Below are 14,429 nucleotides of genomic sequence, written 5' to 3' on the forward strand. Positions count from 1 at the left end.
TAACTTCTCTTATAGTTTAAATGATGGTTAGATGACACCTTTAATATATTCTTTGACTGCACTTGCACAGATTTCTGGAGAACAGAGCTCCAAAGATTTTCAATCCTTTCAGAGAAATAATTTTTGCTCATCACTGTGTGATAATGGGCAACCTCTTATTTTGAAATTAAGACCACTTATTCTAGCTACTCCATTAGAGTAAACAGGCTCTCAGCATCTGCCCATGAATTCCCATTGGAAACATAAATGGTTCAATAAGATTGCCTCTCATCTTTCTAAACTCCTCTAATAAGAATAGACCTAATCTGCTCAATCAATCTTCATATGTCTATCTCTTTATGCCAGGAATCAACCTCATGAAAGTTTACCACACTGCTTTCAATGCAGAGACATCCTGATTGGCAATACTTGATTGCCTTATGATTTTCTAACAGTTGTGTCTTGCCGTCTTAATAACTGCTTCCAGCATTTTCCAATGACAGAAGTTCAGTTAATTAATCTACATCTGCTGCTCTGTATCCTCCGCCTTTTTTCAATAGCGGTATTACATTTAGAGTTTTACAATTCTCTGGAACTTCTCCAAAACCCAGGAAATTTTGGAAGATTACTATCAAAGTATCAAATTTTTCTGCAGTCATTTCTCTGGAGACTCATTGATTCAGACCATCTGATCCTGGAGAAATATCAGTTTTTACCTAATATTTGATGGTCTCTTTATCTTCCTTAGTTAAACATGGACTCCTTCTTCCTCAGCTGCATAATCTTTCTTGTGATTGGACTGCAGGTGATAGTGAAGAGATCATGGGGAGGATTGGGACAGCTTTAGCCTATATGGTCTGAATTGGTTGGGGGTGAAAAGGAAGAGCGGATTTTAACATAAAGCATTTAAGCAAGACCTGTCTGACGTACATTGCCTAGGCCAGACTCTGTGGCTTGAGATTCCCTGTGATGAAATCCTTTCAGAGCACACAAACGCATTTCAGGAATTCTTCTGAATGCAGCAAGCGCAGACCACCAATCCATGGGCCGCAAAGGCGACAGAAATGAAAGGTAGGTGCTATAGAATTTGCTGCAAGTTCACAATTTTTCTCTAGTTGATTCTGCATTGAAATTGAATTTCTATGTACACAGGACATAATGCTACATGATCCAGTTTCTAGGCAATCATTATTTCAGTCTCATGTCAAGCTCCATTTTATGGATCAGATTGACTCAGGCAAAAACTATTCTTGAAACAGAAATAAACATTATAGAAACATTCCTTGCACTTAATATAGTGGATATTTAACATTTCTGTATAACTTGTGTTATTTTATTATTGTTTTGATTTAATTGACATGATAGAATCTGTACCTCAATATGCCTTAAAGCATACTTGGAGATCTTCAGCTGCAGTTTGTTTTATGGCTCTGTACCATAAATATACTCCTCCAGCACCATAACAATGAATTGTTTCAGTCAATTGAATTAATAATAGATCAAAAAATGTGCATCTGAATGTAATTCATCTCTCCCTTCATTGCTATAGTTAATTATGATGAGTATAGAGTCATGATTTAAAAAGTTAAATAGGGGTTACTCTTTCAGTACGCGGGCACGTGGCCAAGTGGTTAAGGCACTGGACTAGCTACCTGAAGGCCGTGAGTTCGAGCCCCAGCCGAGGGAATGTGTTGTGTCTTTGAGCAAGGCACTTAATCACACATTGCTATGCAACGACACTGGTGCCAAGCTGTATGGGTCCTAATGCCCTTCCCTTGGACAACATTGGTGTCGTGGAGAGGGGAGACTTGCAGCATGGGCAACTGCTGGTCTTCCATACAACCTTGCCCAGGCCTGCGCCCTGGAGAGTGAGGACTTTCCAGGCGCAGATCCATGGTCTCGCAAGACTAACGGATACCTTTACTTACTTTTACTCTTTCAGTAGCGTTACCATAATGGCTTCTTTTGTCTGGTTCCTCATTTAACTACAGAGAGCAGCATTTGTACAAAGTAAGAAAATTTGCCCCAGAGAACTAAGTAATTTCTACTCTAAGCAATTTTACCAATGTGGTAAGTGCTAGTTATTCTCTGGTACTGAATGTTAATCTTTGCACAGAGTAGTATCTCGTTCCATTGAGCTTTAATTGTGAAGCATGAAAAACTGAATATTGTTACTTTAATTTTCTGTTTTTTTCTCTTTACTCACTATCCTTTAACTTGTTTAATTTGTTTTGTTCCTTCTCCTTTAACTTGCATATCCTTGTTCTGTCTGCACTGTTCATTTCACAATCAATGGCAGGCATCAATCACTGCCAAATTACAGGACATAGTTTGTCAATAATTTCTCAAAATTCAAATAAGAAAATGTTTGAACCGAAGTATAAATTCTTGTACACATGTATCACAAATTAAAGAATCTAATAGTTACCTGTTTCCTTTGATGGAGTAACTGGCTTCTCTTTAACTGACTCTGAAGTGGAAAGACAAAATTGGATAACGTAAGATACATTATTTTTCCAAAAATTTAATAAGAAAACAGCAGACCTCTAAAATAAAAAAAAGGACATCTTTTTCAGAGGGAATAATCCTCATCATCTTGTAATGCTACTGTGACACTGTAATTTCCTTTAGGATCAATAAAGCATCTATCTATAACTATGTACCATGTCGTATGATGTGGGCGTTCATGGCCTCATGACCATGATTGTTCTCGGCAAATTTTTCTGCTGAAGTGGTTTGCCATTTCTGGGCAGTGTCTTTACAAGATAGGTGATCCCAGCCATTATCAATACTCTTCAATGACGTCTGTCTGGTGTTAATGGTCGTATAACCAGGACTTGTGATATGTACCAGCTACTCATACAACCAGCCACCACCTGCATCCATGGCTTCACGTGACTCTGATCAGGGGGCTAAGCAGATGCTACACCTTGCCCAAGGGTGACCTGCAGACTAGTGGAGGAAAGGAGCACCTTACACCTCCTTTGGTAGAGACGTATCTCTACCCCACCATCCAAATATTAGATAATAGCCATATAAATTCTGATATTAATTTTGTACTTCCTACACAGATCATTGTAAGGTTATACATTGTCCTGCTTTAGTTTCATAATCGTATTTTTGTTTGTACAACAGATAATACATCATAGTAGCAAGTACCCTACCACTAAACTTCATCATTAAAAATGAACCTCTGTCACTAATGATACTGTCATAAATTATACAGGTGTAAAATCTACTAATGTGTTACTCTTTAGGCTGTTCCATGTATTTTTAATGAAATTAAGCCATACTCTTAAGTTATAGTAACGTTAAAACATTAGGACTATTTAGTAAATATAGATAGTAAAGAACTTTGATAGTAGTTGTAATTTATTTTTAACTAAATTGGATGCACTTTAAACTGTCCTTGAACTTTTATTTAAAGTTACATTTTTAACAGCAGCAAATATTCAGATCATATTGAAAATATTTTAAGTGTGCAATATTTACTTTATTGAGAGGATAAGCATACAGGCACTGTTAATAAATTGGTCCACTGCACAAGCGCAGAATATTATCGGCAATATTCTGTGGGGCTTACAAGTTGGAAAAGGGGAAAGTGAGTGACTGTGGCTGTCATGTGCATCAGTCATGGACTACTGGAGAGAGGCTCAGTCAGTGCAACTTGCATTGATGCCCTTCTCAATAAAAATAGCTAGATGGCAGGAGTCTTGTGGTAACACAGGGAAAGTAATAAAATATATAATTATGCAAAAACAACATTTTACAAAGAATCCATAAGTGGCATAACATTAAACTGGAGCAAAAATTCCCAGTGCCCATGATGTAGATGATGTGCCATGAATATGCAATTTTTACTTGCTGCTTGTTTTGCAGTTTGATGCTTTCTTTTCTCGACTGTAAACAATTTTTTAAAAATGGAGTAGAAATGTTAAACGTATGTTATTGTGCTGTTAAAGAAAGACAAGAAATCTGACAAAAAAATAGCAGATTCTCTAGGAGTTCATTTTGAAAAAGCAACGTATGTGATAGATTTCGCCAGCAGATGGTGTCTCCTACCTCTTTGTACATCACACCCTGAGGAAATACTTCACTGCTCCAAATAGCTGCCAGTTTTACCTGTTTACTAACTGGCCAAGACTCTCTGTGCTGGCAGGGTGGAACATGGGAGTCATTAGCTATTTTTGATCGCAGTAGATGACATATCCTTTGTTAGCCTGGACTCTAACGCAGGTGACTTTTGCTGCTTATTTGATGAGATCCTACTGCTACGGTCACCAGAGCCTATCACAGCCTTTATGGCTCTAGTAATGTGACACAAGGCTATTTCCAGGCCATGTGAAACCTGTATTATCAGCCAGGCTGCAGCATAGGCACTTATATGTCAAGTAACTATTCCATTTTAAAGATGAAATTCACCATCTTTGGATTCTCAGTAAGCCAGCAGTGGAATTTTTCAGGATTGCTGGTTTTCCCAGATTCCAGAGTTCAATCGATGGCATGCATGGTATTATAAGCTGAAACGTGTTCACAAAGAAGAAGACGTTTCAGCTCTCTGTGCAGGAATCGGCTTCATTCCCCAATTGCAAGTTTCCATGTGACAACATCCTTCATGTCAACACCCTTAGTTACCATTATGTCTTCATAATTTAAATCTCGGCTTTCTCTGGTCTTTTCAGAAATAATTATCAATGTTCACCGTGTAGATACACTTACTTACCTGGTTTGATTGTCGGAGGTGTAGAAGCTGCTTTTAATTTGGAAGCCACTTCTGGTTCTAGAGAAAGGAAGCACATTTTTAAATTTATCATTAACAACTGGAGCAACAACGATTCAATATAATCTGTAACCACTGACTCAATGAAAAAAAAATCTTTTTTCCAGGTAACCGAGTAACCTTTGCTTTAATTTCACTGCTTAGCTGCATTTCCAGTAATGATGAGTGGCATCATTATAATCATGTTGAGGAATACTGATGAAAGTTGTGGATAAATTAACAAAAATGACCATTGAGTCCCCTGAAAATATGCATCTGTAAAATGTGTCCTTTAAAAGGTTGAATATGCTAAGCTTTTAAATGAACTCGTTAACTGTGGTAGACCATATATATATATGTTGTAGCAACACACATCAAAGTTGCTGGTGAACGCAGCAGGCCAAGCAGCATCTATAGGAGGTGGCGCAGTCGACGTTTCAGGCCGAGACCCTTCGTCAGGACTAACTGAAGGAAGAGTGAGTAAGGGATTTGAAAGCTGGAGGGGGAGGGGGAGATGCAAAATGATAGGAGAAGACAGGAGGGGGAGGGATAGAGCCGAGAGCTGGACAGGTGATAGGCAGAAGGGGATACGAGAGGATCATGGGACAGGAGGTCCGGGAAGAAAGATGGGGGGGTGGGGTTGACCCAGAGGATGGGCAAGAGGTATATTCAGAGGGACAGAGGGAGAAAAAGGAGAGTGAGAGAAAGAATGTGTGCATAAAAAAGAGTAACAGATGGGGTACGAGGGGGAGGTGGGGCCTAGCAGAAGTTAGAGAAGTCAATGTTCATGCCATCAGGTTGGAGGCTACCCAGACGGAATATAAGGTGTTGTTCCTCCAACCTGAGTGTGGCTTCATCTTTACAGTAGAGGAGGCCGTGGATAGACATGTCAGAATGGGAATGGGATGTGGAATTAAAATGTGTGGCCACTGGGAGATCCTGCTTTCTCTGGCGGACAGAGCGTAGATGCTCAGCAAAGCGGTCTCCCAGTCTGCGTCGGGTCTCACCAATATATAAAAGGCCACATCGGGAGCACCGGACGCAGTATATCACCCCAGTCGACTCACAGGTGAAGTGATGCCTCACCTGGAAGGACTGTTTGGGGCCCTGAATGGTGGTAAGGGAGGAAGTGTAAGGGCATGTGTAGCACTTGTTCCGCTTACACGGATAAGTGCCAGGAGGGAGATCAGTGGGGAGGGATGGGGGGGACGAATGAACAAGGGAGTTGTGTAGGGAGCGATCCCTGCGGAATGCAGAGAGGGGGGGAAGGGAAAGATGTGCTTAGTGGTGGGATCCCGTTGGAGGTGGCGGAAGTTACGGAGAATAATATGTTGGACCCGGAGGCTGGTGGGGTGGTAGGTGAGGACCAGGGGAATCCTATTCCTAGTGGGGTGGTGGGAGGATGGAGTGAGAGCAGATGTACGTGAAATGGGGGAGATGTGTTTAAGAGCAGAGTTGATAGTGGAGGAAGGGAAGCCCCTTTCTTTAAAAAATGAAGACATCTCCCTCGTCCTAGAATGAAAAGCCTCATCCTGAGAGCAGATGCGGCGGAGACGGAGGAATTGCGAGAAGGGGATGGCGTTTTTGCAAGAGACAGGGTGAGAAGAGGAATAGTCCAGATAGCTGTGAGAGTCAGTAGGCTTATAGTAGACATCAGTGGATAAGCTGTCTCCAGAGACAGAGACAGAAAGATCTAGAAAGGGGAGGGAGGTGTCGGAAATGGACCAGGTAAACTTGAGGGCAGGGTGAAAGTTGGAGGCAAAGTTAATAAAGTCAACGAGTTCTGCATGCGTGCAGGAAGCAGCGCCAATGCAGTTGTCGATGTAGCGAAGGAAAAGTGGGAGACAGATACCAGAATAGGCACGGAACATAGATTGTTCCACAAACCCAACAAAAAGGCAGGCATAGCTAGGACCCATACGGGTGCCCATAGCTACACCTTTAGTTTGGAGGAAATGGGAGGAGCAAAAGGAGAAATTATTAAGAGTAAGGACTAATTCTGCTAGACGGAGCAGAGTGGTGGTAGAGGGGAACTGATTAGGTCTGGAAGAAGCGTAGAGCTTTGAGACTTTCCTGATGGGGGATGGAAGTATATAGGGACTGGACATCCATGGTGAAAATAAAGCGGTGGGGGCCAGGGAACTTAAAATCATCGAAAAGTTTAAGAGCGTGAGAAGTGTCACGAACATAGGTCTCTTTTACTCTTTTTTATGCACACATTCTTTCTCTCACTCTCCTTTTTCTCCCTCTGTCCCTCTGAATATACCTCTTGCCCATCCTCTGGGTCAACCCCACCCCCCCATCTTTCTTCCCGGACCTCCTGTCCCATGATCCTCTCGTATCCCCTTCTGCCTATCACCTGTCCAGCTCTCGGCTCTATCCCTCCCCCTCCTGTCTTCTCCTATCATTTTGCATCTCCCCCTCCCCCTCCAGCTTTCAAATCCCTTACTCACTCTTCCTTCAGTTAGTCCTGACGAAGGGTCTCGGCCTGAAACGTCGACTGCGCCTCCTCCTATAGATGCTGCTTGGCCTGCTGCGTTCACCAGCAACTTTGATGTGTGTTGCTTGAATTTCCAGCATCTGCAGAATTCCTGTTGTTTGCATATATATGTTGTAACTGGGTTACCTGTCTGGACACGTCCCTCTGCTGACTGCTCCTGTGGCTCCTCCCACAGAGCCCTGAATAAAGGCGATTGCGCCATTGCTCCTCCTCTCAGTCCAGGGGCAGATACTCAGCATGGTCGAGGCCACATTTTACTGCTAATAAAAGCCTTTCAGTACTTACTCTACTTCCAGTCTTTTGGAGTAACTGATAGTGCATCATTAACATATTAAGAAATTCAAATACACAACATGTGTTTATTATGAGCCATGTGACAGAATGCAGGTGGAATATAAGAATGTAAGATATTGGAACAGAATTAGGCCATTTAGCCCATCGAGTCTGTTCCGCAATTTCATCATGGCTGGTCCATTTTCCCTCTCATTCCCAATCTCCTGTCTTCTCCCTGTATCCCTTCATGCCCTGATTGAACAAGAATCTCTCAACTTCTGCCTTGAGTATACCCACTTCCTTCCTAGCGTGTTGCACCAGACAGTCAGCCATTCTTATCTGGCGTGTGGTGTCAGGATTGGTCTCCTTTCGGATTAACCGCGTCACGATATGAACATTCTTGACTTGACCCTTGTTTTTTACAAGGCTGAGTCGCTAGCTTGGCACTCAACCCGGCATGGATGGAAAGCATGCTTGGAGGGTGGCCCGACTTGGATTTGAGCTCGGGAACCTTCGCTCCAAAGACCGGCACTGTTGCCACTGCGCCACCAGCCAGACTAATATACCCACTGACTTGGCCTCCACAGCAACCCATGGCAACAAATTCCACAGATTCTGGTGATTAATTGCTCAACACTTTAAGGAGCCTGATGTCGACTCTGTAGTTTTTATTTAGCCTATCAAAAGGGTAGCCGCACATTTTATCTTTAGTGTTCCATTTCCATGTCATTGCCTGTATCCTCTAGAAGCATCTCTGCTCCTGCACGAGTCCACACTGCTGTATCACCTCATCAAAAAGCTTGGAAATATTATACATAAACATAACATACAGGAATTTATATCTTATCAACCCTCAGATGTGCCCAATGCGGATATTGATCTAAAATTCCTCTCCTAAACTCTGTTTCTCTTTCCACAGGTGCTACCTAGCCCTGTTTATATTTTGATTATTGTAATATTCAAAATGAATTGACCCTGCAGTGACTCGAACCTGCCTTTCCCATTTCCCCAGCTGTACCCCTACAAGGATCCTCTGTAAAGGCAGCTTGACATCCATCAGTGAAAGAGAAAGCTTGTTGCTCTGCCAAGCTGAGAGCAAACTCACAGTTCTGGACCTTCTGGACTGGTCAAGAACACTGACAGAAATGTTCCATGCCCGGTGCATGGAGCTGCAACTCCTTAGGGACCACGTCAGAGAACTGGAGATGCAGCTCGATGACCTTTGTCTGGTCAGGGAGAGTGAGGAGGTGATAGAGAGGAGCTATAGGCAAGTAGTCACACTGGGGCCTAGGGAGACAGATAAGTGGGTAACAGTCAGCAGACGGAAGGGCAAGAGTCAGATGCTAGAGACACCCCTGTGGTTGTCCCCCTTAACAATACGCACTCCCATTTGAGTACTGCTGGTGGGGGGGGACAATCTACCTGGGGGAAGCAACAGTGGTCGCGCCTCCGGCACAGGGTCTGGCCCTGTGGCTCAGAAGGGTAGGGAAAGGAAGAGAACAGCAGCAGTAATAGGGGGCTCTATAGTTACGGGGTCAGACAGGTGATTCTGTGGACACAGGAAAGAAACACAGATGGTAGTTTGCCTCCCAGGTGCCAGGGTCCGGGATGTTTCTGATCATGTCCACGATATCCTGAAGTGGAAAGGTGAACAGCCAGAGGTCGTGGTACATATTGGTACCAACAACACAGGTAGCAGAAGGAAGGAGGTCCTGAAAACAGACTACAGGGAGTTAGGAAGGAAGTCAAGAAGCCGGACCTCAAAGGTAGTAATCTCGGGATTACTGCCTGTGCTATGTGACAGTGAGTATAGGGATAGAGAGGTGCAGGATAACTGCGTGGCTGAGAGATTGGAGCAGTGTCAGGATTCAGATTTCTGGTTCATTGGGACCTCTTTTGGGACAGGTATGACCTGTACAAAGAAGACGGGTTGCACTTGAATCTGAAGGGGACCAATATCCTGGCAGTATAAATTAGGAACAGATTTTCTCAGGGAAATATACGGCAGAAATGTGGCAAATGTTCAGAGGATATTTGCGTGGTGTTCTGCATAGGCACAAAATTGGCACTGCAGGTAATATTTCCTGAACCTGGTATTTTGTTGACCGATCTGTTTGCAGGCCTATATTAATTCAAAAAGTGAATATAAAATGGTATATAACTAAATATCCCAGGAAAATTAATTTTAATAGATCCTACAATCGAAGTTGGATTTCTGAAAATAAAATTAGTAGAATGATCAGATTTCTAACAGCACTATGACATGAAGATAATAATAATAAAATACGCTGTTTACTGGTCTAAGTTCTGCATGTACGGGAGATGGAGATTCAATGGAATGGCGAGCTGTATGGGAACCTATAAGTTGTCACCCCATTGGAAGTATGCCCATAACGATTTTGATTGTTTTTCTTCATCTCTGAGCAGAACTTTGGCATAGAGAAATGTACTGTCATCTCATTTTTCCATAACTTTCTAACATTAAATCTGCAAAATTTCTGTTTATTTTTGTGAATGAACCTCATTTTAGTTTTCAATTGAAATACCCTTTCACTTATTCAAAGGATGAGGCCTTTCTTTGTATATCACAGTATTTTGATTTAAAATATTAATAACTGAAGAGCACCTTTTGCACATTTATGAATGCAATTTCAACTCTGTTTCTGTTTTCAAATAATCCCTTTTGACATTTGTGAGAAGTGTTCCTGTACCAAGATCTCAAACGGAACACTTCACAAGGTATCACATTGCATTTTCTGGTGTAATACCTGTTGGGAGAGAGATAGAGAAGCTGTAATTCGTCTGTGTGATGCAGCTTTAGAGTGGATTGTAGCGGTAACTCGAACATACAATGCCGCAGCTGCCGACCACACAGGGAGTTATCTTGCAGGATCCAACAATAATAGAAACATAGAAAACCTACAGCACAATACAGGCCCTTCAGCCCACAATGCTGTACCGAACATGTACTTACTTTAGAAATTACCTGGGTTACCCATAGCCCTCTATTTTTCTAAGCTCCATGTACCGATCCAGGAGTCTCTTAAAAGACCCTATTGAATCCACCTCCACTACCATCGCCGGCAGCCCATTCCACGCACTCACCACTCTCTGCATAAAAAAAACTTAGCCCTGACATCCCCCTTGTACCTACTCCCAAGCAACTTAAAACTGTGCCCTCTTGGTATACCCATTTCAGCCCTGGGAAAAAGCCTCTGACTATCCACATGATCAATGCCTCTCATCATCTTATGCACCTCTATCAGGTCACCTCTCATCCTCCGTCGCTCCAAGGAGAAAAGGTAAAGTTCACTGAACCTATTCTCATAAGGCATGCTCCCCAATCCAGGCAACATCCTTGTAAATTTCCTCTGCACCCTTTCTATAGTTTCCATATCTTCCTGTAGTGAGGTGACCAGAAATGAACACAGTACTCCAAGTGGGTCTGACCAAGGTCATATATATCTGTAACATTACCTCTCGGCTCTTGAACACAATCCCACAGTTGATGAAGGCCAATGCACCATATGCCTTCTTAACCAAACAGTCAACCTGCGCAGCAGCTTTGAGTGTCCTATAGACTCAAACCCCAAGAATACTCTGATCCTCTACACTGCCAAGAGTCTTAAAATTAATACTATATTCTGCCATCATATTTGACCTTCCAAAATGAACACTCACACTTATCTGGGTTGAGCTCCACCTGCCACTTCTCAGCCAGGTTTTGCATCCTATCAATGTCCCACTGTAACCTCTGACAGCCCTCCACACTATCCACAACACCTCCAACCTTTGTGTCATCAGCAAATTTACTAACCCATCCCTCCACTTTCTCATCCAGGTCATTTTAAAAAAATCACAAAGAGAGGGGTGTCCCAGAACAGATCCCTGAAGCACACAACTGATCACCAACTTCCATGAAGACTATGACCCGTCTACAACCACTCCTTGTCTTCTGTGGGCAAGCCAATTCTGAATCCACAAAGCAAGGTCCCCTTGGATCCTATGCCTCCTTACTTTCTCAATAAACTCTGGGGTACTTGCTCTAGGGAGATGCCAATCAATATTTGGGAAATTAAAATCTCCCACCATGACAACCCTGTTATTATTTCACCTTTCCAGAATCTGTCTCCCTATCTGATCCTCTGTGTCCCTGTTACTATCGGGTGCTCTGTAAAAAGCACCCAGTAGAGTTCTGTTCCTAACTTCCACCCACAGAGACTCAGTAGACAATCCCTCCATGACTTCCTCCTATTCTGCAGCCGTGACACTATCTCTGATCAGCAGTGCCACGTCCCCACCTCTTGTGCCTCCCTCCCTGTACTTTCTGAAACATCTATAGCCTGGCACTCTCTGTAGCCATTTGTGACCCCTGAGACATCCAAGTCTCTGTAATGGCCACAACATCATAGCTCCAAGTACTGATCCACGCTCTAAGCTCATACACTTTGTTCATAATACTCCTTGCATTAAAATAGACACATCTCAAACCATCAGTCTGAGTGTGTCCCTTCTCTATCACCTGCCTCTCCTCCCTCTCACACTGTCTCCAAGCTTCCTCTATTTGTGAGCCAACCGCCTCTTCCCCAGTCTCTTCAGTTTGGTTCCCACCCCCCAACAATTCTAGTTTAAACTCTCCCCAGTAGCCTTAGCAAACCTCCCCGCCAGGATATTGGCCCCCTCGGATTCAAGTGCAACCCATCCTATTTGTACAAGTTACGCCTGCCCCAAAAGAGGTCCCAATGATCCAGAAATCTGAATCCCTGCCCCTGCTCCAATCCCTCAGCCACGTATTTATCCTCCACCTCAATCTATTCCTATGCTCACCGTCGCGTGGCACAGGCAATAATCCTGAGATTACTACCTTTGAGGTCCTGCTTCTCAACTTCCTTCCTAACTCTCTGTAGTCTGTTTTCAGGACCTCCTGCCTATGTTGTTGGTACCAATATGTACCACAGTCTCTGGCTGTTCACCTTCCCATTTCAGGATATTGTGGACGTGATCAGAAACATCCCAGACCATGGCACCTGGGAGGCAAAGTACCATCTGTGTTTCTTTACTGCATCCACAGAATCGCCTGTCTGACCCCCTAACCATAGAGTCCCCTATCACTGCTGCCATCCTCTTCCTTTCCCTACCCTTCTGAGCCACAGGGCCAGACTCTGTGCCAGAGGCTTCCCCCAGGTAGGTCGTGACTCCCAACAGCACTCAAACAGGAGTACTTATTGTTAAGGGGGACAGCCACAGGTATAGTATCTGACTATTGCTCTTCCCTCTTCTGGCTGTTACCCACTTATCTGTCTCCCGAGGCCCCGGTGTGACTACTTGCCTATAGTTCATCTCTATCACCTCCTCACTTTCCCTGACCAGATGAAGGTCATCAAGCTGCATCTCCAGTTCCCTAACACGGTCCCTAAGGAGCTGCAGCTCGACGCACTTGGCGCAAATGTGGCCGTCCGGGAGGCTGGGAGTCTCCTGGACATCCCACATCCGACACCCAGTACAGAACACCGGCCTCACAGACATACTTCCTATTCTTTTTCTTTAGTAGTAACTTACTCGTTATCGCCGAAGCCCTGTTGAGCCAAAGCCCTCCTACTCTGACACCCGCTCCATAAAGTTGTCTTCTTCTTACATTCTTCCTGCCAGTCTGACTCGTTGATGTCAACGCGCCTGCGCAGTCGTGCCTCGATCAAACTGCTGAAGAAAAAATTACCTCCTTTCATACTCTTCCCACTGGTCTAACTCGCTGACATCCATGCGCCTGAGCGGTCATGCCTCGATCAAATAATGTTCAAAAAAGTCAAAGAAATGTATTTGATCCTTCATTAGCAACTAACAAAACATCAGTTAGTCCTGACGAAGGGGCTCGGCCCGAAATGTCGACTGTACCTCTTCCTAGAGATGCTGCCTGGCCTGCTGTGTTCATCAGAATTTTTTGTGTGTGTTGCTTTAATTTTCAGCATCTGCAGATTTCCTCGTGTTTGCGTTTTTAAACATACAATCTTGAAGCAATGAAATTTACAAAATTAAAACTAATGCTTTTAAATGTGCTTCAGTGGACTTAAGCCAAGTTAAGCAATTTCAAATGTAATTTGGCGAAGTTAAGTGGTCAACAAAAGATATGACACCCAGCAGACCCAGCACTAAAATCTAACCAGAATAAACATGAATATGTAACTTATTCCCTTTGATTTACCAAGCCCCTCCCATATGACTAGCTGCCTTAAAAAACAGAATACAGAACACGCAATACAGAATAAAATGCAGATAGAGAACAGGTGATTGGCTCCTATGGGGATAAAGAAACAAAAATTTCCTCTGTATGTCTAACAGCTTTTAACCGTGGCAGGACAGGATGAGAAGTCTGTTAATGAGGCTTACGGTATCTTAAAACTGGAACAGAATTCAGAATAGCAGAAAAATATTTCTAAATATTGCCAAGCCTCTGCATGAGTATTTTTCTGGATTTTCATCATCCAGGTATGCCGGTATCAGGACTTGCCTCTGTGTTACATTCAAAATAACCTAGGTTTCCTGCTTTGATAAATTTCTAAGCCAGCGGCATTATCTGAGGCCTTGCCGATTGTAGTTGTCCCTTTGCTGTATTAGTGAACTCCACAAAGGGTCAAGAAAAATTTCCACAACCTTCCTATTCTCAGGCTGGAAAACTTGCCTCGGGTTAAGCAACACAGTGGTCTGTAATCTTAGCTTATTGTAAGATCTGCTCCTGTAGGACTCAGTTATGTGAGACACATTTTACGAAGAACATCAAAGCATTGAAGGTGCAGAAGAAATCAGCTGGAACAGTGTCAAAAATGAGAGAAGTCAGTGATATGAAGAGACTAGAGCACCAGTGGAGACTGGAGACTGCATGAAAATATTCTAAATCATAAGCTGTTTTGATACATAAATGAG

The 14,429-nt window shown here is 43.2% G+C and overlaps 1 protein-coding gene across 1 annotated transcript in view; it reads right to left on the reverse strand.

Moving 5' to 3' along the window:
- The window catches only part of LOC134338322 (triadin-like), a 426,556-nt gene that overhangs the window by 276,584 nt on the left and 135,543 nt on the right, over nucleotides 1–14,429 (reverse strand). Inside the window, exons 7-8 of the mRNA XM_063034074.1 lie at nucleotides 4,703–4,759; nucleotides 2,408–2,449 (exon numbers count right to left, since the gene is read on the reverse strand). Of these exons, the coding sequence (XP_062890144.1) occupies nucleotides 2,408–2,449; nucleotides 4,703–4,759 (99 nt within the window). The remainder of the gene's footprint in view (nucleotides 1–2,407; nucleotides 2,450–4,702; nucleotides 4,760–14,429) is intronic.

This window comes from Mobula hypostoma, chromosome 2 (genome assembly GCF_963921235.1).
Source record: "Mobula hypostoma chromosome 2, sMobHyp1.1, whole genome shotgun sequence".
NCBI classification, from domain to species: Eukaryota; Metazoa; Chordata; class Chondrichthyes; order Myliobatiformes; family Myliobatidae; genus Mobula; species Mobula hypostoma.